The sequence below is a fragment of the Pseudochaenichthys georgianus genome, chromosome 3 (assembly GCF_902827115.2).
Source record: "Pseudochaenichthys georgianus chromosome 3, fPseGeo1.2, whole genome shotgun sequence".
Lineage (NCBI taxonomy): Eukaryota > Metazoa > Chordata > Actinopteri > Perciformes > Channichthyidae > Pseudochaenichthys > Pseudochaenichthys georgianus.
In genome coordinates, this window is record NC_047505.1 from 38,206,518 (window position 1) to 38,232,260 (window position 25,743).

Here is a 25,743-nt window from a genome sequence, read left to right on the forward strand (position 1 = left end):
ATCGTCCCACAAATGACCTGAGATGTTGGCCTGTCCATCGCATGAATGTTGTTATGTTGGAGTTATGTTCCTGTCCGAATGTGTGAATTCAAAGGGATAAAACACACTTGTTTTTCCTTTTAGCAGTAATATTGTTTAAATAATGTGAGGTAGAGCGCTGCGGGTCATTTACAGTCAAACTCAGGGGAACCTGCAGCTGCTCCGCCTCAAAGAGAAAACTGGTTTTCAAGTCTTGAAAATGGAATGTACCTTTTTGTAATGATTATGTTTCATGATATTTTATGTTAATGTTTTGTTTTATTTGTCAGATCATCTTTGTCAGCAAAACCACTTGCAAGTTGGTTTTTGCCAAAATATGTTAAGTTAGGAGATTTAAGACAGATGGTAATTATGTATAAGTCTGATTCTCAATTTAAATAAAAGTATAAAAAATGTCATTTGTCTACAATTGTTTTGATTGAATGCTTTCATATTTAAACAAACATGCATTAGCTTTGACTACAGTATATCTCTACTGGTATGATATGTTAACATCAGATCATTGTACATTTTATTGATAATTCTTACACATTTTTAGGTAAGTAAAGTATTTAATACAGGACTTTAACCTTTTAGTGTTTCACTTGTAGTTTAGTTTTAAATATTTCCATGTCCTGGTATTTCTGCTTCTGCACCGCGCTATATGATGATATTAGTTTCTTTAAGATAATAGTATACATGAAATGCATAATCCTTTGTGTTAAAATACAATCATTAAATTATTATAGGAAAAGATTAAATGTATAATAATTTAAAACATAATTACATAAATTGTTATATTTCAATTATATAATATGTATATCATCCTCATAAGAGCTCTTGTGCAAATTGAGTAACTTTACTTTAATTATATTTTGATTCTAATACTTTTGTAAATGGACATGTTAACACTGAAAAGTTCAAATGTCAAATAGAAGCCACGTGCTCGTTGTTGTTAGGTCAGGGTTGCCAACTTTGGGTACCTGGCTGGAGTGAGATTTTGATATCATGGGTTTAATTACACATATGCGTACGAAATGACTGCTATCGTGTCAGTAGCGGGACCTTAGGATATAGGATAATACAATATACAAATACACAATATTGGACACAGACTATAAAGGGCACACAGTTTCCTTCACTAATGAAAGTCAAACACATGTTTGTTTCCACTGTTTTATTGTGTGCCTGTCACGATAAGCAATTAATTGATTTATCGGCTACGGAGTATTTTTGTTGGGTAATCTATGGTAGGGCTAACCCAGGGGTCTGCAACCTTTTTGACCAAAAGAGCCATTTCGCTCCTTTTTCCCAAAAAATGTTTTGTCTGGCCGCAAAACATATTTCAAAGTTTTACATCAGTTATATCAGACAAAATAAATTCTTTATAAATAAAATGTTTGCATTTATTAGGCTATTTATTACATGATATAAAACTGTTAACCTCTAATAAGAAACAAATAACTTTTATAAGGAGAATTAAAAATAATACACAGGCCTACTTTAAAATAAATTAAACACAGCACTTGGGGAGTCCTCTGCACATTTGAAGGGGGAACAAATATTATTAAATGGGCCCACTTTGAAATAAATAAAACATATATCTGCACCCTAAAAAGAGTTAAAGGTAAGAATGGAGAAACCAGCTCGAGTGCGCTAGAATTTGAAAGTACACAACCGGAAAAAAATAGGCCTCTTCCTTCAGACTTTCTTACAGAGTCCCTTATGGGCATAGATATGTCTCATAATTATTTGTGTGAACATAAAAATAATTTGTGTGTAAATATGTGATTTGTAAATGTAAAACAACATCCACAAATGCATTTAAAAGATTTGCAAACTCACAAATACATTTGCAAGTGTAAAACGGATCTGCAAATACGCTAAATATGTTCACAAATAAAAAAAAGATCAGTGAATATCTCTTTAACATTTACAACTTTCGATCAGGCATTTGTGAATCCATTTTGTATTTGTGGACCAAAATGCGCTCGCGGATCTCAACTCTCTGTTCACGGATCTCAAATCTCTGTTCGCGGATCGTCTTTTTACACACACGGAATTTTGAGACATATTTTCCGCCGGTCTCGGCTAAAATCTACTCGTGTCACTCGGTTATTTTCGGAAACCACGTGATGGCCCGTTGATGACTACATTTCCGCATGATTTCAAAGTAAGAGCATGATGGTTTGTTTAATGCTCTGTTTTTGTATTATAATGAACAGCGGAACGTTAGATGCATTCTTCATCACCATCACCCTCATCGTCATGTTATAGTGATACAGTTAGTTTGTGTTATTGGTTCAATACAGCATATCTCGAGCACCTTCGTTGATGTTGAAGTGCAGGCTATACGCCACTTCCGGGTCCCGGGGGAGCAGCTGGCAACGAAGCAGCTCAGATAAAACTCTTTCTTCATTGTTTGTTGTGTATTCAGTCAAGCGGGTCAAAGTTACAAAGCACTTCACATCTTATTAATCGGCCTAATTTTACTTTACCAGTGCAGTAATAAAGTAATCTGTAGAAAAGCACCGTATTTAGGTCAGCCTTCATAGTAACGCTACATTAAATGTTATAATATTCATCGTGTCCTTTCCACTGATATATTCCTGTCGATTGCTTTCATTTGTATTTAATGTTATTGTGTTTATACTTGTTTCCACACATTTCACAATTTGGGATGAATGAAGTATCTATCTATATATGATATCCATCTATCTATATCTGTCTGTCTGTCTATCTGATCTATTATTTTATTTTTCACATACACATTAATGCAACTATATAATCAAAAGTTTTAACACATAGGCCTACAGAGAACCTTTTAAAGCATAATGAGTACTTCAAATGTAAGTCCATTTGGCTAGTACTTACATACCTTTACTTAAGTAAGACTATAAAGGCAAGACTTTTACTTCAGTCAAGTATCTGAATACTTTGTCTGCTACTGGTAGTCCATGGATCCATTGCTCTTAATTTCCAGTCGTAAAGAGAACCAACTGTAATGTGTTCAAGTAGATGTCCTTTCCAAATGAATCGGATGGTAACATTGGGTCAATATTAGCATTAAGGTGTTCCATCTGTTGATCACTCAGAGGACTCCGGGTGACAGGAACAACTATTCCCAGTGTTCCTCACGCAGATGACCACTGGCCTCCCAGTCAATGAAGGGGATCTGTAATCTCTGTCACAAAAAACAAAACCGTTTTTAAAAATATGTATACTTTTCTTCCGCTGTTATGTACCGTTATAATTGTATACAAAAGAAGAATAAAGAAGTATCACTACATTCCTATGCATTAATATAATTACTTATATTGACTGTGCGTGGGCCTGGCAGTGGGAGATTAATTTCAGGCAAAAGTGTGCACAATCAACGGTAGGGCATGTATTTTAATTGTTTTAATAATTTATATGGTTATAAAATATAACATTGAAACACTGACGCAAAGAACAAGTATGTAGAATGTGTTATTAAGTACGTTTGTTTGACTACAGTCCAGTTCTGTATCCTACATAATAAAATATGACAATCGTTAATTTCTTTGTCAATTACTTTTATCAAATGAATATCCCACATTTTTTTTAAGCACTTTAAATGTTAGAAACAAATATTATAGGATTGATATAATATGTACAATATTTAAGTCCTGTACTCTGCAGGTACAGATAGATAGATAGATAGATAGATAGATAGATAGATAGATAGATAGATAGATAGATAGATAGATAGATAGATAGATAGATAGATGGATATCATATATAATAATAATAATAATACATTACATTTATAAAGCGCTTTTCCTGGTGCTCAAAGCACTTACGAGCAAGTAAAACAAAATAACAACAAAAGTAGAGAGTGCTAAGCTCGGAGGAATAAGGGCAAGGGGTTATATAGATACTTCATTCATCCCAAATTGTGAAATGTGTGGAAACAAGTATAAACACAATAACATTAAATACAAATGAAAGCAATCGACAGGAATATATCAGTGGAAAGGACACGATGAATATTATAACATTTAATGTAGCCTTACTATGCAGGCTGACCTAAATACGGTGCTTTTCTACAGATTACTTTATTACTGCACTGGTAAAGTAAAATTAGGCCGATTAATAAGATGTGAAGTGCTTTGTAACTTTGACCCGCTTGACTGAATACACAACAAACAATGAAGAAAGAGTTTTATCTGAGCTGCTTCGTTGCCAGCTGCTCCCCCGGGACCCGGAAGTGGCGTATAGCCTGCACTTCAACATCAACGAAGGTGCTCGAGATATGCTGTATTGAACCAATAACACAAACTAACTGTATCACTATAACATGACGATGAGGGTGATGGTGATGAAGAATGCATCTAACGTTCCGCTGTTCATTATAATACAAAAACAGAGCATTAAACAAACCATCATGCTCTTACTTTGAAATCATGCGGAAATGTAGTCATCAACGGGCCATCACGTGGTTTCCGAAAATAACCGAGTGACACGAGTAGATTTTAGCCGAGACCGGCGGAAAATATGTCTCAAAATTCCGTGTGTGTAAAAAGACGATCCGCGAACAGAGATTTGAGATCCGTGAACAGAGAGTTGAGATCCGCGAGCGCATTTTTGGTCCACAAATACAAAATGGATTCACAAATGCCTGATCGAAAGTTGTAAATGTTAAAGAGATATTCACAGATCTTTTTTTTATTTGTGAACATATTTAGCGTATTTGCAGATCCGTTTTACACTTGCAAATGTATTTGTGAGTTTGCAAATCTTTTAAATGCATTTGTGGATGTTGTTTTACATTTACAAATCACATATTTACACACAAATTATTTTTATGTTCACACAAATAATTATGAGACATATCTATGCCCATAGTCCCTCCTCCAACACACACGAACGCACACATGACCAATGAGGGCACGATATAAGTTTGTGCCCAGATGGAAGGCTGACAGGCAGGTAGGCCATCCAGTTACTTTAGCCGAGCCGGCTCAGATGATTGGTCATGCTTTTTACAGCGCTACGGCTTCCAGAGATTAATTTTTGTATGTATTTATTGTCAAAGCATTTCATATATTCATTGCTATCGGGACGTTAAGAGCATTCCATGGAATATAACAAAAAGTGTTTTCTGAAATAAATGACATACCCCATTGAATTATGACTGACGATCGTCAGCTGTCTTCCTCTCCCTCGTAAAGGCTGCACCACCGTTGACAACTTCTCTCTACATATCAAACATACCGGTAAACCAGCATCGTTTGCTGTGAAAGCATACAACTATGTCCACGCAGAATTAAATCCTGTGTTCCTCCGGTACTTTTTTTTGATTTATCCATAGTTCGCTCATCGAGCCGGGGGTCAGGTTATTCGCCTCCAAGAAAAGGCGCTCGCGCGGGACCGGAGCAGGATGTGACGCATATTTTAGTTGACCTAATTAAAACCGTTTTGTTTTTTATTTATGTGTCACAGTATCACCTCAAAATACAACATACGAAACATTTTCAACCATGCAACAAAATATAAATAGTCCTACAAATACTTTTATTTTATTTCCTTCTTATTTTTGTCTAAACTCAAGGGAGCCAGAGCAGAGGGTTTAAAGGGCCGCATGCGGACCGTGGGCCGCGGGTTGCCAACCCCTGGGCTAACCCATACAGTGGTGGGGCTCAAGTCAGTATTTGCAATGTAATGTGCTCCCCTTGACAGTGAAACGCCACGCGTGAGGTTTAGATTTCCCTGTCTCAATCCAAATGGAACTGTATGAAACAAAAAGGCACATTTGTCTTGTAGTAAATAAAAAGGGCGACCTGGAGCCAATCCTGCAATTTCCCCACAAGTGAAAGAGTTGACATGCTGAAACCCAACCTCTGTAGGGGGGTCTGGGGGGATTGTCCCCCAGGAGATTTTTTGAAATACTAACAAAAAATACACATTCTGGTAGGCTACTCTCTTGAGAAGAAAAATAAATAAATCTATTATTACACGACATATTTAAAAAAATGAATGCCATTTAATTTTTGTGTTACTTTGTTCTGAAAGCTGAACCTGCTGCTCCTCACAGAGAGAAGAGGGAAGAGGCTGTGTGCATTACTTTACATTGTGGATAAGGGTGGATAGCCCCCATTGTTCTGAGTGTCAACATGAAAGACAGCCCACACACCTATCAATCATCAAACCGTGGGGTCTTATTTCATTACGTGTTGATTTCTATCAACACGTAATGTTGTATCGATGTATATAGAGATGTACTACAGCAAAAGTATTCTCCGTCGGGACTTCCTGCAACAACACCTCGCCGTTATCTTGATTCTGATTGGCCAGAAGACATTATCAAAGATGTTCTATTGAGAAGACGATCGCTACGTGACAACAGTTTTCAAAACCGTTTCTACTAGTCTTCGGTATTCTTGTTTTGGCGTGAGAATAGTTTGGGCAGCGTGAGAGCGTGAGATTGAGAGTGAAATTGAGAGTGAAAGCGTGTGTCACCCGCCAGATGCTTGAGTTGGCAACCCTGAACTGTTAGGTGGGTGCTAGTGTGCGCGTGTCGTCTGGCTCTAAACCAAAAATATTCCAAGGTTATGTTACTTGAATCGAATGGTAAATTGAGTTCAGAAACTTTAAATACTACTGGTACTCTATGACTTCTTATATGACAGTATGCTGTGTGGAGACTCACCTGTCATATAAAACTTGTAGAAGTTGTGCTTTCTATATATAGAATATTTAGTTTAGAGCTTAGAGCCAGACGACACGCTGTAGCACTTAATAACAACGAGCACGTGGCTTCTATTTGACATTTGAACTGTTCAGTGTTGACTCTAAAACACAGTGAAACAATACATTATTGTCTTGTTGTTTTTGTATGTAGTTTTCTTTTTTTTGTTTCCATTTTAGTTCTGCTGACAGTCTGCTTTATCACGCTTCCTTGTTTATGTTTTTTCCACTCGCTTGCTGAGCCAGTTTTGCCGCCACGCTGACGTATGGGAGTTGTAGTTCTATGAGTTCTAAAAATGCGGTTTCCGCTTGTCCAGCTAAACACTTCAAAACTACATTTCCCACAAAAAGACTGGTTTTGCAGTGTTGTTAAAGGATAACCTGGGCTGTAACTGCGTCTGGAGCTCCAACAGCTGCCTCGTCGTTTGGCACAACACACCGGTGAGTTTAGTCTTTTTTTAAAAGCTAGTGATGTTAAAAGGCTGCTTAAGATACGTAACGTTACTAATTATATGTTTTCACGGTGCTCAGACAGGTGACGTTAATAACTAGCCTGGTAACTTAGTTAAAACCAACAGCTAAACGTCGTCATTGGTGTTAACGGCCGGATGTAATGGTAGCTACGGTATCGGTTGTTGTATAAACTGTTGGTATCTCATTTGTTTAAAATGTCAGGCCGCACGAGCAGGCATCTTGTGTTCGCTGCTGCTGAGGTCTTCACCGATAGATGTCGCCTTTCACATAATGTCCGTTTGTTGCAAGGCTTTACTTCATAACAGTGCGTCACACTGGGGTGGTAAATAAAACCACATTTGGCCAACCATAACAGAAGTGCTTTTATTTTTGAAAACGTGTCTATGTTGATATGAATAATAGTTCATTTATCTAAAAAATAAGTAAAGGTGCTTTATTTAAATATGTTACTTACAACTATAAGTCTCAGGAGATTAATACAATTGCAACGTAAAAATGCATTATATGTGCTTGAATTTGGACTTTCAGTGTATATTAGATGTAGGGAGCCCTGATTACAGTATTTCAATACAGCACACTTTTCATTAAAAACAAAACAGCAGTTGTCTCCAGTAAAAGTGAAAGAGTTCCTGACTGCCTGGGGTCCTATGTTCAGCTCAGTCAGATACATAAGATAAGGACACAGTTGTACAGTAATACCTGTAGTTGTACAGCACTACCTGTACTGTACAACTGATTGATACGATGTGTGACGATGACACCCACAGGCAGTGATACAAAAGTCTTGGATGTGTGTCTTAGGTTCTTTCTTTTTAATACCTTTTATATTGCCCTTAAATAACATTTCTTACCCTCAAATACATCCCAAGGACAGAAGCAAACATTTTTATTTTTTAATAAATACTTTGAACTAATTGACTATCCAATTGATACATTGTTGACGTGACACATTATCATCCTGTGACACAATGTCCTACTTGATCTTTTTCACCAAAATATACTTTCACCACCTTATCTCCTCCAAATCCCTGTCTGGCTGACAGCGGACAGAAATGTCGGCGACGTCAAGTGATGCAGAGTCGTCCTGTGGCTGGACCATTATCAGTAATGAGGTATAAATCCTTTTCTTGGTACCTAAACCAGCTATTTTCAGTTGTCTATTTTCAAATCACAGGATGGATAGCCTCTCAGTTCCCTATCTCCAACATTCAAGTTCACAACTCTCATTCAAATGTTTAAAAACATTACACATTATTTGAGCAATCTCTTCCTAACTTAGTCCTGGAATTATTTAGACACTTTTTATAGAGTTGTATATGATACACTGTTTATTCAACATATCCAATAATCATTTTTATAAGTGTGGTGGAAATTCCACACTTAATCACATTCTGGTTAGTAATGAACAAATCTTCAAGTTTAAACCAAAGTTGTGTTATTTAATGAAGAGTTAACAGAATCAATCTATTTCCAGCTGCCTTCCAACAGAAAGGCAAGCACTTTACACAGGAGAAAGGGAAAGGTCCCAGCCAATCAAAATGTAAACTACTAGGTTATTGAAATGGTGAGCAGGCGAGGGTTAAGTATATATACATGTTAATTATAACCGGTAACACCAGTATGATAATTTGCCAGACAATTGTCACAGTGGCACTCTGCTCTCTGTCGAATGCTAGAGAACTCAAGGTAGCCAGTCTTTTTGCATTAAAGGTGTGAAAAATCCGTATTGAGCCAAGGGAAAATCTAGTTTATATAGAACTGAAAGACACTTAAAATATACATTTCAACGATAATAGGTAAATATCTTGCTGAATACTGCATGTCTGCATGTATTGTCTTCTTTATTCATAAATAAAATGATGTGTCCCCAGGGTTCAGATATTGAGATGTTGGGAGCAGAGGCTGCCGAGCTGTTAGAGTGTCCTCCAGCAGAGGAGGAGGAGCGGCAGGATGAACAGGCCTCAGACTCCACTGGTAACACTCCTCATATTATTTTCTACCTGAGTTTAACAGTAGAAGATGTGAGTATGACACTGTAGGAATACAAACCGTTTTCTTGGTTAAATTGTGTGTTTATGTAAGGCAAGGCAAGTTTATTTATATAGCACTTTTCAACACAAGGCAATTCAAAGTGCTTTACAAAAAATGAAAGACATTAAGAAAATGGCATTTAAAATAAAAGCTAATAAAATAAACATTAAAAGAAAAAATACATGGATAAAAGTTACAGTGCAGTTTAAGACGTGAATAGTTCAATAAAAGCAGCGACAAAAAGAAAAGTCTTCAGCCTGGATTTAAAAGTAGTCAGAGTTGCAGCGGACCGGCAGGTTTCTGGGAGTTTGTTCCAGATATTTGGAGCATAATAACTGAACGCTGCTTTACCATGTTTAGTTCTGACTCTGGGGACAGAAAGCTGACCAGTCCCTGAAGACCTGAGAGATCTGGATGGTTCATAATTTAGCAGGAGGTCAGAAATGTATTTTGGGCCTAAACCATTCAGTGCTTTATAAACCAGCAGCAGTATTTTGAAATCTAGTCTTTGACACACAGGAAGCGAGTGTAAAGACATCAGAACAGGAGTGATGTGATCCACTTTCTTAGTGTTAGTGAGGACTCGAGCAGCGGCGTTCTGAATCAGCTGCAGCTTTCTAATAGATTTTTTAGTGAGACCTGTGAAGACACCATTACAGTAGTCCAGTCTACTGAAGATAAAGGCATGGACAAGTTTTTCCAAATCCTGCTGTGACATTAGTCTTTTAATCCTAGATATATTCTTTAGGTGATAGTAGGCTGATTTAGTAACTGTTTTAATGTGACTGTTGAAACTCAGGTCAGAGTCCATGACTACACCTAGATTTCTGGCTTTATCTGTTGTTTTGAACATTGCAGGCTGAAGCTCAGCGTTAACTTTTATACGTTCTGCCTTGGCTCCAAAAACCATTACCTCAGTTTTATCTCGTTTAATTGGAGAAAGTTCTGACACATCCAGTCATTGATTTGTTCAATGCACTTACTCAGTGTTTGAATTGGAGCATTGTCTCCTGGTGAAATTGTTACGTAAATGTGTGTGTCATCCGCATAGCTATGGTAACTTATTTTGTTGTTCTAATTAAATTGTTATTTAAATGCAAGAAATTACTCAACTGTTGAAAAACAACTTTTTCAATGATTTTACCTAGAAATGGGAGGTTTGATATGGGCCTGTAATTGTTCATTACTGAAGCATCTAGATTATTCTTTTTTAAGAGCGGTTTAATGACTGCAGTTTTCAGGGCCTGTGGAAAAATACCTGAGTGAAGAGATTTGTTTACTATATGAAGTAGATCTGAGGCCATGCAAGGCAAAACATCTTTGAAAAATCCTGTTGGAATAATATCAAGGCAGCAGGAGGAGGACTTCAGAAGTTGTATAATGTCCTCTAGGTTTTTATCATTAATCTGATGGAATTGTGTCATGGTGTTTGAATTGATGTTAAGTGGACACAGAGACAACACGTTTGCTGTACCTGATGCAGAGGCACTGACTGCTTGTCTGATTTTCTGAATTTTGTCAGTGAAAAAGGAGGCAAAATCATTGCACGCCCTGGTGGATAGAAATTCAGAGGCTACTGACACTGGGGGGTTAGTTAGTCTGTCGACGGTAGCAAACAAGGCACGTGCGTTGTTTTTGTTTTTGGTAATGATGTCAGAGAAGAACGATTGTCGTGCGTTTTTCGATTCCAAATTATAAAGGCCAAGTCTCTCTTTATAGATTTCAAAGTGAACCTGGAGATTAGTTTTTCGCCACCTGCGTTCAGCTTTTCGACATTCTCTTTTTTCTGTTTTCACGGTCATGGCCTTTCTCCATGGAGATATTTTCTTGCCAGACACTTCCTTTACCTTAATTGGAGCAATGGCATCTATAGCATTTTTAATTTTTTAATTAAAATGATCTACTAGCTCATTTACTGAGATGTTAGCAGGGGCAAGTGTGGAAGAAAAATTCTGAGTAAACATTTCCCTAGTATTTTCAGTTAAATATCGCTTTGTGGTTACCTCTTTTTGAAAAAAATTGTGAACAGAAATAGAGCTCTCAAAGAAAACACAGGAATGATCAGAGAGTGCAACATCAGTCACCACAACCTTAGAGATATTCAGACCCTTTGAGATAATTAAGTCCAGAGTGTGCCCCTTAGTGTGCGTGGACTCCGTCACATGCTGAGTCAGTCCATGTACAAGCAAGAATATCCACATCTCTTTCAGCTAAATGCCTGAAACGTTGACTTTTGTATTGTCTGACTGTCAGACATTTTACATTCACAACTTAAAGCTCTAACTCTATTAATGTATCCTTGTGTTTTTCCTTGTTTGTTTCTTTACACGTTGTACATGCTTTCATTATCCCTTTTTAAAGCAGCTAGAAAAATGTCAGCTTGGAAAATAAATATGATTAATGAAAAGATAAATCCAGCTGATCAATATAGGGCATTGTTTTGTTTCAGTTTCTCAAATACGAGCGTTTACTGGTTCTTTTTATTTGACATTAATAGGTCATGAAGATCATACAGTACCCATCATAATTCACACTCAATTTGTATTTATTATGTTTGCAGCTCAGTGTGATGAAGAACAAGTTGCAGAGTCACTTGATGAAACTCTGAAAGAGCAAACCATAGATGAGACAGTGTGTCCCTCAGAGGTGAGAAAACGATCAGAATGACCTGCAGTGTTCTTTAAACAATCCAGAGTCTGTTCCCTTAGTGCTCCATATTCAAAATATTGTATCTTCTCCAGGACGGCCACAGCTCCACAGGGAAACAGCATGTGCTGTCCTTCAGCGATCACTCCGACATTGTGACTCTTGGAGATCTGAAGGAGGACGAGCCCGCTGAGGAGGAGGAGGAAGAGGAGGCCGCCAACGGGGAGTTTTACCTCGGCACCTCCTGCAGCAGCCAGTACGCTTTCAGTGCTGCGGAGACTGGTAGGGCTGCAGCACACACACACACACACACACACACACACACACACACACACACACACACACACACACACACACACACACACACACACACACACACACACACACACACACACACACACACACTTTAATGATGAAATGGGCTTCCAATAATTTCTCTATGCTGGCTACAAGATTGTCACGTCGTATCACATGACTTACATTTTTAATTGAGCCGTCCCTTAAGTTATAGATGCTGTCTCTTTACGTATTAGTGATGGAAATTCTGGCTCTTTTTAGTGAGCCGGATCATTTGGCTCGGCTCACTAAAAAGAGCCGGTTCTTTCGGCTCCCAAACGGCTCTTCGTGTTAGCACAGTTTACCACAGAGCCTCAGTTTCGGCTCCGGCGCTCACAGTTCACGCACGTGCTCCACTAGCACCCCCCCGTCGAGGCTCGCCGGCAGTACACTTTCCGTCACAGGAACACGCTTTGCTGGCGGCGAAAATAATCCCACCAGACTCCTTTGCCCCTCCAACAGAGGGATGTCCTTGTCCTTTTTCCTTTTCGTCATTTCAAGCGATAAAAGCTTGATCTTCTCTCGAATTATTTATTTTTTTGGACGCCCTCAGCTCGAGTTCAGGGCGTTCCGAGCTGAATAAGGTCAAATGACGGCAAGACGCCCCCCTGGCGGAAACGCTGTTTAGTCTCTATACTAGTATTTATGTCAAAAGTAAAATGCATGAGAGCGATATCAATCTTTAGATAGATACTTTATTTATCCCAACATTGGGAAATGTTTTTGTGCCAGAAGTAGGGATGGGTTTCTTAGTGTAGTGGAGCCTCACTTTAGAGCGTTTACCGCGATCCATCTTTGGTGTTATGAAGTGACTGAGCTCGTGAACTGTCTACGGGAGGGCGGGGGGAGCCTCGCTGCGGGGAAACTGTGGACCTCTGTCGCCTGTCAGCGCAACATACATGATGCCGTTTAAAAAAATTAAAGGCGGTGCTGGCCGTCAACGGCCCGCTGACGACCGGCCGTTCTGTGATTCTCCAGAACACACAGATGGCCAGTCCGCCCCTACCCTGGCTGTATTCCACCGGGTCGCACCGCGGCGGTGACGGACCCGCGGCGCAGACGGACCCGGTGGAATACAGGGTCTACCGCGTTTAGGAACCGTTAAGCAGAACCGAAATTGTGCATTTTGTATGGGTACCCGGCATTTTCTTATCGGTTCTCATATGGAACCGAGTTTCTGTTCCCAACCCTAGTCAGAAGCAGTGTCAAGCAAGAGTAACAAATGTTTAAAAGATACAGTATATAACTATTTCATAATAGAAAAGACATATATCCCTAGCCTAGAGTATCTACATAATACACAATATGACCAGATATTGAATAAATGGAGTACTCTACAATAAACAGTGTCATTGGCTACAAGGATATACAGAAATATATTATAGACACATAATAGCAAATCATAAGTAGTCATTTAAAATGTTAAATGTATTCATAAAACGTGAACAGCCAATTAATCTGCAGTATTTGTTCCCTGCATGATAAACCTCGCTGCACATTCTTTTGAACCTGATAGTTTTGTGTCTACCTTTCCCTATTTATGAATTCCCTCATGAAACCACTGCAACCGTGACCTTGTGTATTTGTATTGTAGTATTCCCAGGGCAGCAGCAGCAGCAGCAGCTGCCTGCAGTGACTCACTCCAGCAGCAGTGAGGATGAGGAAGGGCCGAGCACCGTTGTCCGAAGGCGAAGGTTGAGGAAGAATACGGCTGGCAGCGTGACAGAGCCTGAGGAAGAGGATGAGGAGGATGAGGGTGAAGTTCTTGATGTCCGGACACAAGGCAAGGGCAGCAGCATCCTCAGCAGCTGCATCCTGATCGCCCTCGTCGTAGCCTTCAGTGCGGGCTTTGGACACTTCTATGGTGAGACGAGGAACATATACTGAGCCCTGTAGCCCAACTATGCTAATCCTAATGTGTGTGTGAATACAAATGTAAATAATGTGTTTGTGTTACAGGTTCAGTCCAGATTAAAGAAAGGCAGAAACCAGGGGAGGAAATCAGAGTGAATGAACTCGATGTTGTGATGGATCTGATTCAACGACATGTTCGAGAAAAACCTTTTAAACACCAGGTCAGAGAGTACAGAGATCACAACATCATGTGTAGCAGTATGTACATGAACACATAACTAACTCATTCTGTTCATGTCATTCATCAACCCGTGCTTTGACTGTTATTACCTCTTTTTGAGCATAAGATTATATTATATTATATTAGGAAGACTTTCATTTGGCCATAACGTGTTTCTTGTTGTTCTCTCTCAGGGCCAAATTGTTGACTTTGGAGCGGATGATCTGGATCAGCAAGAAGTGAACTCACTGCTCTCACAGGTGAGGGAGAAGATTCAGAAAGAGAACCAGGAGCTCCACATCCAACAGGTTCTCATTCAGGTCACTTCTTCACTTCATTCCACGGCCCCAGTTATGGGTGGAAAACTCTCTCTTGCATTTTTGCATTTTGATTTAATGCTCTAATGCCGAATGATATTTCACAATAAGACTACCCTTATAAAGGGTTTACGAATAGTTTGTAATTAATTAATTAATTAGGTTGTGAATACTTTGTAAATCATTAATAAGCTTTTATAAGACATGAGATAAACAGGGCAACTGTGACCGGTTGCCTGCCAAATAGTGAGCCCACATTTATCTGTACTGCTAAGCCTTATTAGAAATGGTAGTAACTCATTAATAAATGGGAATGTGTTTTACACTTTACAAGGCTCCCTTTTGGCAACTATAAATGTTAGTAAGTCGTAAATAAATGGTCATAAGAGATACCAAGACACATCAAGATGGAAGGGGGGGGAATCAACTCGGTGTACAACAGATACCAAGGATGCTGGCTGATGAAGAAGACGAAGTAAGCTAGGTAGCCAATATAAGACTTAGCAGTACAGATAAATGTTGGCTCACTATTTGGCAAGATGACTAGGCCTTATATTGGCTACCTAGCTTACTTCGTGTTCTTCATCAGCCAGCATCCTTGGTATCTGTTGTTCACTGAGTTGATTCTCGCTAATATAAGGCTTAGTCATCTTGCCAAATAGTGAGCCTGTGTTGATGTATGAAAACTATGTTAGAACTGGTTTATAAATGGTTGTTAATGATTAATAAAGTGTTTACAACCTAATTAATAACCTAATTATGAACCCTTTATGAATCCTTTATAAGGGTAGTCTTATTGTAAAGTGGTACCAATATTTCATTACATTCAATCATCATTTAAACAACGCTTTATAAGCCATAACATTTCCTCTCTTCCCTTCAGGCCCAAAGAGAGGAGCTGGAGATGTTGCTGAGAGAGAAGGAGCAGACTGACCTGATGGTGTCCGAGCAGCACCTGTTGACCGCTGAGAACATTCTGCTGATGAACTCCCTACAACATAAAGAAGCGTCGCTAGCCGCCCTGCAGGAGGAGCTGAACAAGCTCAGAGATCAGGAGGCGATGAGAGCCGGTGCTGACGCGCTGCTTTCTGAAAACAAGAGGCTGTTAGATGAGCTGGAGGGGGAGAAACAGCTGGTCCGCAGCTTTCACAGCCAGAGGGTAGACATGATGGCTGAAACCCAGACACTGAGGAAGAAGCTCAACAAGCAGAGAACAGTTACAGAGGAGCTCAGGAGAGAGTTAGAGGAGCTGAGGAGTCTCTTCCCCAGAGCCAATCAGGAGGCAGAGACGGAGCTCCAGGCCCGTCTGACGGAGCTGGAGAAGAGGCTGAGCTTCGAGCAGCAGCGCTCCGACCTGTGGGAGAGGCTCTACCTGGAAACCAAAGAGGAGAGAGCTAAAGGAGACACAGAGCCCAAAGTCAAAAGTCAGAAAGGGGGCACGGCAGGAAAAGTTAAAGAGACATTTGACGCTGTGAAAAACTCCACCAAGGAGTTCGTCCATCACCACAAAGAGCAGATAAAGAAAGCAAAGGAAGCCGTGAAGGAAAACCTGAGGAAGTTTTCAGATTCCGTCAAATCAACGTTCAGAAACTTCAAAGACTCGGCCTCGACCCTCTTTAAAAATGCAGGAGGCTTTTATGAGAAGAGACGTGGCGAGAAGAACACAAAGGAGGCGTGGCAGCACAGATCCACTCAGAACACACAGCAGCGCACACACCACGCGAGCAGCCACAACACTCGGAAATCAGGAGATAAAGTTCACAGAGATGGAGGTCAAGATTCCGACGAGGCAAACTTCAAAGGATGCTCGGGAGTGTTCGACTGCGCCTTCCAGGAGTCCAAGAGTCTCTTCGACAAAGCCATGGATCCAATCAGAGCGGACGAGTTCAACCAGCTGCTGCGGAGCTACTTGCAGCAGGAAGTCGACCACTTCCACCACTGGGAGGAGCTCGAGAAGTTCATCAACAACTTCTTCCACAACGGCGTGTTCATCCACGACCGGATGCTTTTCACGGACTTTGTCAGCGGCGTGGAAAACTACCTGAGAGAAATGCTCGAGTATCAAGGCCTCGACAACGACGTGTTCAGAGATCTCGACGACTTTGTCTACCGGCACTTCTTTGGAAAGGGTTACAGAAAAAGCCACGGCCCAAAGTAAGTCCCAATTATCTTTAAAAAAGTAGCCCATCTTAATTAGGGAATAAGTCCAAGCTTTCTGTGGAACGTCATTCTCATTCCTAATCGTCCGAAAGAGTTTTCCAGTTATACAAGAAGATCTGATGTTGGGAGAAAAAATATTTGGTGTAATTGGTACACTTCTAAACTTAAATCTTATTGATTACATGAATAGCTATCCTAGTAAGTATTTGCAGTTCAGGGCTCTTTTGCCGAGAGCTTCTTTCAGGACTTTGTATCAAACCGCCACAATGTGTAAATAAATAACATTTTCTGAGGGCTGGCATTACATTACATTTAGCTGACGCTTTTATCCAAAGCGACTTACAATAAGTGCGTTCGACCAAGAAGATACAAACTTGAAGAAAACATAATCATATAAGTACATCAGGTTTCATAGAGACAAAACATTTCAAGTGCTACTCATTTGGCTTTAGATAAGCCAGTCCTTTGTTAGTATATAAATGCTTTGTTAGTAATTGTCGCTCGAAGTGGAGTCGAAAGAGATGAGTTTTCAGTCTGCGCCAGAAGGTGTGTAAGCTAACTGCTGTCCTGATTTCAATGGGGAGCTCATTCCACCATTTTGGAGCCAGGATAGCAAACCGACATGTTTTTGCTGATCGGGTGCAGCGAGCCGTTTGGCTGGTGCAGAGCCGAGTGCTCATTACAATGCCAAATAGGAAAAGAGAGTTGGATTCCATCTATATGAAATCATTTGACATCTTAAAGAAGTGGGAGGCAGCCATGGTAAATCATATGGAGGGCAAATGCAAGACAAGTGGTCGGAAGAATCTACAGTAAAGTTTGGAAAGTGGTGAATTTCCTGGCCATCAGAAATGTGCAGGAACCTTAAGGGAAGAGACTTATTTTCTGGAAGATCGTTCCCTCTTGCAGACGGGATTGCATTTTACAAATCTAAGCACAGATGATGTCATTATCCTTGAGACATTACATTGTGCAATGAACTTCATAATAAGTTAAAGCAGGAAAAAGTTGTAATTTCAGACGCAAGATTTGTAATTTCCTGACGCTGTGGGTTCTCCTTTTCAACAATCACAACATTCAGAGTTTGGTTGTGTGCAAGGGATCATGGGAGTTTGTCATTACAGTCAGCCTCCCAGCAGTTAGGATCCCTTCATTCTTTAGTGCTCATTTATTCAAGTTAAACACAAAATACTAGTATTCATGCTTTTGATGTCTTGTTTTTGAACCACACAGCGGGCCGTTTGAAGGACCCGACACAGACCCAAAGGAGACGAAGCATCAGCAGCGGAAGCAGAGAGCGAGACCCCGACCGAACGGTGAGCGCACGTCGAGCCGCTCAGGAAGAGGCACAGACCGACACATGGCCGACGTCAAAATAGAACTGGGTCCGCTGCCGTTTGATCCCAAATATTGATATTTGATTAGCCAATTCCATTTTGGGTTGTATTTACCTGCTATGTCCAACTTGTTTGCACAATGTTAACTTTTTAATGCTACTGAAGTTTCTTGAGCTGTTTTTGCGGTTTTGAAGTAGCTGTTACGTTTGAGTTTAAGATGGGTAAAACACCATTAACACTCACCTTCAACCACAGCACATAATGTTTAAAAATGTTTATTGGGAATGCAGAGCTTATTTTAAGATGAATGTTTGTAAGTATTTGTAGGAGTTGTTTTAATTTGCTGCTACAGAGACAGATTTTATGGTCTGAGTTTGCTTTCATTGTAAAGATGCTATGTTCTAACATTCCACATGAAGCCTATTCTTAATGGACCTGAGTTTTATTTTGTATTTGTGTGTAGTGTTGGGAAAGAAATTACTGGAAGAGAAAAATGACACCACATTTATTTCAGTAGCAATTTCATGTCTTTACAATCTCATTCAGGATCCATTGTTCCAGTGTCAGTGCCTTTCATATATAAAGATGCTCCCTCCAACTCTCCCCTCAGGGAAATGAGTATGAAACATCTCTGCTGTCCTCACAAAGTTATTCCCCTGCAAAAACACGGATATTTCCTGCAACAAAAAAACACATAACATAAATACAAATCCCACAATCATTTAGACAAATAGATAACATAAATACACTTTGTGAAGATCTCACTTTCTCCAAAACGTCAAACAGAACCAGATGGGTTGGTAGAGAAGATTTGTACGGAAATGAGGTTCTGAGCCAGTGAAGCGGGTCCTCGTAGAACTGATCTGCTTCATCTACGTGACCTTCTTCTCCGAGGTCCGGGGGACACTCGAGGAACCTCATCTTCATCGGGCAGTGCACGTGGCTGCAGAGCGACAAAGAGAGAGCAGTCAGCTGCTGCATGTAACTTTTGGTCTACATACAAACATTATATCTAGCTTCAATTATATGGGGGTTATTCCCTATCTTTATTCAAGAGCGTCGTATTTAAATTTGAGAGCATACTTTATGTATTTATTTCCCTCGAACCATGTCCTCGCACTCAAATAGTGCCTGCTGCTTGCACTCGGATATATTGCTGTTTACAGATTTATTCTGTGCGCGCTCGAAACTTTTGTGCAACAATCCTGTCAAAATCCCTCAACCAATAGGAGGCCAGGTGTCCTTGCGGGTGCGTTCGCTTGACTTATTACAGCGTCCCGTAAGGGCGGTTACTCTTTGGTTTATAAACTCCCGCCCTCCACGGCTTTATAACATAGCATGTACTGCACTTGACGGTTAATATTCTTTAAAGGTGGGGTATGTAATTTTGGAGAAACCAGCTCGAGTGCGCTAGAATTTGAAAGTACACTACCGAAAAAAAGCTGCCCCTCCCTTCAGACTTCCTTACAGAGCCCCTCCTCCAACACACGATGATTGGTCGTGCTTTTTACAGCGCCACGTCTTCCACAGATGACATTTTGTTATGTATTTATTGTCAAAGCATTTAATATATTCATTGCTATTGGGATGTTAAGAGCATTCCATGGAATATAACAAAAAGTGTTTCTGAAGTGAATTACCTACCCCACCTTTAACTGAAATGCTACATTTTCTCCTAAAAGGTATTGATAATAACATATTGTAAACTATACCGAACCCTAATAATAATGGACATTAGTGTAAGTAAACAAATGTAAATAAACGTCACCTCCCTTTTAACGGCTATTCTGGAGCTCTACACGTGCAAATGTTTTATACAAGTTTCCTGATTTTAAATTTGTAACGTAAGCTTTGAACAAGGTTGAATAACTCAAAACTGTTGTAACAATTTGCATCAGAATTGTGGGTGTGCAGTTTTTACAACACTTCTCTACCTGTAATAAGGCGTGGAGTGGCAGGGCATGAGCAGCAGGACGTCCGGCTGCATGGTGGAGATGTTTCTGACGTCACACAGCGTCTGCAGGCGGCTCATGACGTCCAGAGAGCCTCGTTGGTGGATCAGCCCGGTGTACAGCGCTGCCAGCAGGTTGCTCACCAACAGGACGGTCGCAGCAGCTCGCCGCCACGCTTTCAAACTGGACAGAGATATCCCTGGAGTAGAAGAAGTATTAAAACACACGTCTGGCTGTAATCACAAATACATGTGGGATGTGAAAACTTACCACAGAAGATCATACAGAAAGGTAGCACTGGGTAGATGAATCTGAACTCTTTGTGAGGAAGCAAACTGAAGGAGAAGATCAAAACAGGTTAGTTTGTCCGTCAAGATGCAAAACATGACTGATCTCAGGACCGGACTGGGACAATAAGTCAGGCCGGGAATTATACACCCAGCCAGGCCACTACCAGTTGCCATTCTGCTGGATTTATTTGTAAATATTTACAGCGTAGCTTCCCATAGTGATAGCTCTATAGTTTAAATCTACCCAATAATAAACATATGGACAGGGGTTACTATTTTAAAAAATATGCAAATGTATTTGGGAACCTATCCATGTGAATATATTTTAAGTGGGGGTGGACCTCAAATCCTCTAGGGGGATCTGGGGGCATGCCCCCCGGTAAGATTTATTTTAAAATGTTGGAGTTTAATGCATCAACCTGGTGCATTTTGAGGGGAAAATAAAGAGACTACACCTGGAACACCCATATGAAACAGAACTGTATACATTTCAATAATCATAAAATCATGGCCATAACCAATAACATATGAAAAACACTGAAAGTTGTTTATTTATTTATTTTTGGTTCATTTATAGTTGTGAGTGTGTCTGTACTCCTGAATCAGCCTCCCCTGTCTCCCTCCTCTCCTCCCTGCTCCTCTTTGAGGTAGCAGCAAAGACTAGTTTTAGCTCTCAACAAGTTTTACAAGTGTATCTTACCTTCTTTCTTTTTATTCATGCATATTTTACTAATCACTCCCCCCTCAAATGGAAATATGGGTTTACATAAATGGTGACCAAACAGTTTGAGCCTCGCAACCGTGCCGCGCCACACTATGCGCCGCATAAGCGCATAGGTGCGCCGTATTTGCGGCTCCCTCCGCAAGATGAGGCTCCCTCCACAAGATGAGACTCCCTCCGCGAGGTGAGGCTCCCTCCGCGAGGTGAGGCCCCCTCTGCGAGGTGAGACCCCCTCCGCGAGGTGAGACCCCCTCCGCGAGGTGAGGCCCCACGCAGTGTGTGATCAGCCTGTAGGGAGGGACAGCCCTGTCGGCAGGCCACATCATGTGTGGACAGACAGCACCCTGTGTGAGGCAGAGCCACATTTGCGCAGCGTTGCGTTCACAATACATTAAAAAAAAGGAAAATCGCCAGGCCAGCAGGCCACTTAACAGGCCAGGCCATCGGGAAACCTCCCGGTCCTCCCGATGGCCAGTCCTCCCGATGGCCAGTCCGGGCCTGACTGATCTGGACCTGTATTACTCAAACTGAGGAAAGGGACATTTTGGGTCTGAAAAGGGATAGTTTGTATTTTTTGAAAGGAGATATACTTATGTAAAGTCAGTTTTAGATCCACAGCTGTTTAGTTAATATTCCCTTTTTTATTAGTTGTGATTGTTTTATTTTAGATATCATTTGCACTTCAAATTGTTGACCTGTGTTAATTTGTTGGTCAATAAACAGAAAAACCCTTCATTGTTATTAGAAGCAAGTGACTTTTCTTTCTATAGGGTACGATATTATTGAGTGTAATTCTTAGAGGTTTAATGAATTTTGGGTTGTTAATGTGAACAGACATTTACCTGTAGACCACGATAGTCCAGACGATCGCTGCCAGCAGGATTTTGTATCTTTTGAAGGCGAGGCTGCACCCGTGAAGAAAGAGCGGAAGATGAGGACCGATCACCACGGCAAAGCCCTGAGAGAAGTACCAGTGCCAGGGGTGAGAGCCGTAGAAATCGGCCACACCGTGGAAGACGTTAAACTTCAGGAAGTTAAACTGCACCACGGTCCACTGAGAAACAAAAAGTTAAATCATATTGTTACATTAAACTTAAAAAGAAGCTGTGAATGCAATCTAAACTTCACATGGGTTTTATCTAGGGCTGAATTAAAACAGTTTTATTATTATCAATAAATCTGCAGATTATTCTTGAGATTAAGTGTTTGGCCTAACCAGTTACAGAAAATAGAGAAAAATGTTTATTCCAGTTCCTTAAAGTTCAATGTGACGTCTTTCAATGTATAGTTTAATATGGTTTAACAATAAAGTAAACATGTAACAGATAATTTTTTTTGTAGATAGTTGGTGCTCATTTTTCAGTCCATCAACTAATTGTTGCAGCTCTGATTATATTTTTTACCTTTCCATAAAATATGCAGTCGATCAGTGTTGAAATCACAACAGCCACAGCACTGGAAATGAGAAAGAAAGAAAAATAATCATGCAATAAAGAGACAAGGATGAAATGTATGATGAGATGATGGGAGACATAAAGCACACACCCTATAGGAACAACGGTATGAGTGATGAGCCTCAGTTTGTCATTCTCCTGCCAGAAATGGTACATCAGCAGAGGGAACCAGACGATCAGGGCCGTGGGGCGGACGATGACTGCCAGGGCGACCAGGCTCAGGTATATTTTGCTGGAGAGACACTGTTAGTAAATAATCTTTATAAAGATAGGGGGATTAATTAAACATGAAGTCACAAGCCAAACCTGCTGTGAGTTTTGGATCTTGGGAGGGGAAAGTAAAAGAGAGCCAGAGAGGTGAGGGTGGTCTCCGTGCTGTTGGTGAGGGTCCTGGTGCAGCAGAACCAAGAGAACCACGAGCACATGTGGCAGAAGAACTGGAGACAAACACAACAAGGAGAAGTGATAAAGTCCTGTATGAATGTACAAAAACCTGGGATGATCTGAACACAAAGAAAGATCTGATTGGAGGATGATATGAAGTTGGTCGGTGCCTTACTGTGAGTTTGTGCTGTTGTGTTTTGTCATGTTTGCTTATGTAACATAGTGGACTAACTGCAACTGCATTTTATTGGGCTCCTTGTGTTGTATAAGGGCAATAGCCAACCCTTGAATACCTGAATTACTTGGCAACCCAGCATAACCTCCCAGTTCATGTCATGCATCCTGACAAAAATATCCATTAATGGGAGAAATCAAATGGTTCTACCCTGAATATATGTTTAGTTCTAAACTTTTAAACTGTGTATTTAAAGCCTCACTAATTTCTTACTAGCCACTGGATTAGTTTAAAATGTATACTGAATAGCCAAGAAAGCAAGGATCATTTGCGACATGTATTCATAGTGGTTTGAATTCATGTTTAATATGAATTACATGATTTTCCCATGACAAAGACTCATTTTATCTAGCTGTAATATTATATGTAGTGGTTTTATTTCATAGCTAGATATTTGTATTTTAACTTTAAGGTTTTCTATCTGTGTGTGAGACATATTGTGCCTGTAGTCTGTTCTCCACTCAGCAACACTGAGATTCTCCAGGAGTCAGCTGTTGAGAAACTTAGTGAAATATGTTGCAATCCATTTTGCAACAATCTGCCCAAACGTGTTTTCAGGTCACATAAGCCCAGACTGGCTCTGTTGTTGTAAAATGCTGCTAGTTAATTATGTCTGAATTAAGTTTAGAAAAGTTGGAAATTGAAAAGTTATATATGTCTTTTGATCTGAGGAAATAAGATTATCACAAACCAATCCAGTGCAAGCTGTAACTTGTACATTTCCTGAAAAACCGAGGTGAACTCCTTACCGTCCATTTTGCAACATCACGTCTTTCCAAAGTTCGGATGAGGTAGAAGAATTTTACATCAGCAAAAGCAGCGAAGAGTGCTTGAATTATTCGTGGTAGCCATATCTGCAGAACCAAACAGACCAGGATTAGTGAAACGAAGGGACAAAAGAAAAAATATTTGCTCAAAGACATGCAATATTGAAGTTGTCTGTGAACACACCAGGAGAAAGACTGAGTCGTAGTTTAGGAAGTGTAATATCTTGTATATGAATGCAAAGAAGAGCGGATAGGTGAATCCTCTTATCCCTTCCTTCCATTCCCAGGTCAGATACCCATAAGTCACTCTGTTAAGGTTCGATCAGCATACAGGGATAGAACATTTAAAAAAGAATCTGCTTCCATTCAGCAGGTGTCAGATTTGAGATGTTCCTTTTAATGTAACTTCTTGTTTTAATTTATACTATTTTATTGGGTTAATGAAATATCTACAACCTGAACTAAAGTTTGTCAAGACAAAAAGTAAAAGTATTATTTATGTTAAGAATAGTAATAATGGTTATAATACGAACAATAATTATGGCTTATCCTATTTCCTTTTTATTGTAATACCTTGTTATCTTGTATGGTGTTTAATGTCATTTATGTTATCCAAACATATGCAATACCCTTTCATGTGCTCTGTGAACATTTCAAACAAGAGCTTTTTTAAGCTAATAATGTATGTAATGTATTAATTTAGAGGACGAATAATAAAAAGATTATGATTGATTTTATTTTATTTTGAAGCCCACTGACCTGTAAACATTTTTCCTGTATACACAGACTTGACTTGGCACTGCTCCAACAATAATAATAATGCATAGTAAGTACTAAGTAGAGGCACATATCTGCAGGTAATACTTAATGTAAAGGATATTTGAAGACCATCCGATGGGAAACCTCCAGAGACTGCCAGTACTCATCAGGGACGAAGCTGGTCTGCACCAGCAAGCAGTTTATCAGTCTGAAGGCCACAGAAAACAGAACCACTCTTCTCAGCTCACCTGTGGAGGACATGATTAATATATCACTTGATTTGTTTTATGATTAGTTGTTTAGTCCCCATTGTCTGACATACAAAGATGAACCCACCTTCCTTAAGAATGTTTTCATCTTCCTTTGAGTATAGTTGCGATTTTCGTTTCCGCAGTTTCACATCTTCCACTTTATTCCCAATATTTAGACGCGATCGGATGTTCTCCATCAGGACATAGTGTTTGCTGCAGGACACCCGTCAGGACTTCAGTCAGTCAGGTGTGCTCAGAGTCAACTCTTCAACACAATGTTACTATTTTTAAATACTCGAAATGACTTAAGGTGTTAGTTATTGGCTGGGCGCTGCGTGTGGACAGTCTGCACACTGCTTCCGTTTATTGATCCCACGGTATTAAACTTTCACATCTTAAACTAAAACACGATTAATCCACATTAACTTCAGTATCACAGAACTGTGGTATTATGTTGACTGCGCATCCGCACTCAGACTTACTTCCGCTGGAACTCTGATTCCTGATTTCAAAATAAAGGGATCCTGCATTGTGTTGTTGGATAATATGTTTTAGTAACAGATGGGCCGTTTTTATATTTACAGTACACACAATGTATTCACAAGTTTAACCTGTTGCAGATTTAGAGACTGAAATTTGAAGGGGACCCTTCACCTTTTGTAATGTGACTGACAGGATATTCGTGCGCTTTTCTCATGCACGCAAAAGGATATTTTGAAAACAAAAATGTAACCAACATTAATATTAATTTGATATTTCTTGAAACAATTACTATTATTAATTTGAGTAGTAGTAGTATTACTATTATTTTAGTATTTATGTATGT

General features: G+C 39.9%; 2 protein-coding genes across 4 annotated transcripts; one reads left to right on the forward strand and one right to left on the reverse strand.

The window, feature by feature from the left end:
- The first annotated feature begins 6,896 nt into the window (after nucleotides 1-6,896).
- ccpg1 (cell cycle progression 1) lies at nucleotides 6,897-18,734 on the forward strand. Of its 3 annotated transcripts, none has more exons than XM_034112090.2 (10): nucleotides 6,897-7,170; nucleotides 8,247-8,315; nucleotides 9,075-9,177; nucleotides 11,795-11,880; nucleotides 11,976-12,162; nucleotides 13,811-14,080; nucleotides 14,176-14,291; nucleotides 14,485-14,610; nucleotides 15,491-16,761; nucleotides 18,001-18,734. In XM_034112090.2, exons 2-10 carry the CDS (start codon nucleotides 8,256-8,258, stop codon nucleotides 18,179-18,181), a joined length of 2,400 nt encoding a protein of 799 aa, XP_033967981.1. In that variant the 5' UTR covers nucleotides 6,897-7,170; nucleotides 8,247-8,255; the 3' UTR covers nucleotides 18,182-18,734. The 3 variants fall into 3 exon arrangements, with proteins under 3 accessions (XP_033967981.1, XP_033967987.1, XP_033967994.1); XM_034112096.2 differs by having other exon boundaries at nucleotides 6,898-7,170; nucleotides 14,485-14,598; XM_034112103.2 differs by having other exon boundaries at nucleotides 6,900-7,170; nucleotides 14,485-14,550.
- pigb (phosphatidylinositol glycan anchor biosynthesis, class B) lies at nucleotides 18,593-25,389 on the reverse strand. Its single transcript, XM_034112123.1, has 12 exons — nucleotides 25,003-25,389; nucleotides 24,788-24,914; nucleotides 24,092-24,209; nucleotides 23,890-23,994; nucleotides 22,828-22,958; nucleotides 22,613-22,753; nucleotides 22,471-22,522; nucleotides 21,910-22,121; nucleotides 20,327-20,391; nucleotides 20,039-20,255; nucleotides 18,870-19,047; nucleotides 18,593-18,781 (listed from the first exon to the last, which is right to left on the reverse strand). The coding sequence occupies exons 1-12, from the start codon at nucleotides 25,112-25,114 to the stop codon at nucleotides 18,668-18,670; spliced, it is 1,572 nt and encodes a 523-aa protein (XP_033968014.1). The 5' UTR covers nucleotides 25,115-25,389; the 3' UTR covers nucleotides 18,593-18,667.
- Between the last annotated feature and the right edge of the window lie 354 nt (nucleotides 25,390-25,743).

What these genes read in the sequence shown, in the direction of transcription:
- ccpg1 (XM_034112090.2), top strand. Translation starts at nt 8,256, where the DNA reads ATGTCGGCGACGTCAAGTGATGCAGAGTCGTCCTGTGGCTGGACCATT. An exon ending in TTTCAGTGCTGCGGAGACTG is followed by an intron (nt 12,163 to 13,810) that starts GTAGGGCTGCAG and finishes TTTGTATTGTAG; the next exon opens with TATTCCCAGGGCAGCAGCAG. An exon ending in AAAAACCTTTTAAACACCAG is followed by an intron (nt 14,292 to 14,484) that starts GTCAGAGAGTAC and finishes GTTCTCTCTCAG; the next exon opens with GGCCAAATTGTTGACTTTGG.
- pigb (XM_034112123.1), bottom strand. Translation starts at nt 25,114, where the DNA reads ATGGAGAACATCCGATCGCGTCTAAATATTGGGAATAAAGTGGAAGAT. An exon ending in TGGACTATCGTGGTCTACAG is followed by an intron (nt 20,392 to 21,909) that starts GTAAATGTCTGT and finishes CTTCTCCTTCAG; the next exon opens with TTTGCTTCCTCACAAAGAGT. An exon ending in TGTTTGACGTTTTGGAGAAA is followed by an intron (nt 18,782 to 18,869) that starts GTGAGATCTTCA and finishes TTTTTGTTGCAG; the next exon opens with GAAATATCCGTGTTTTTGCA.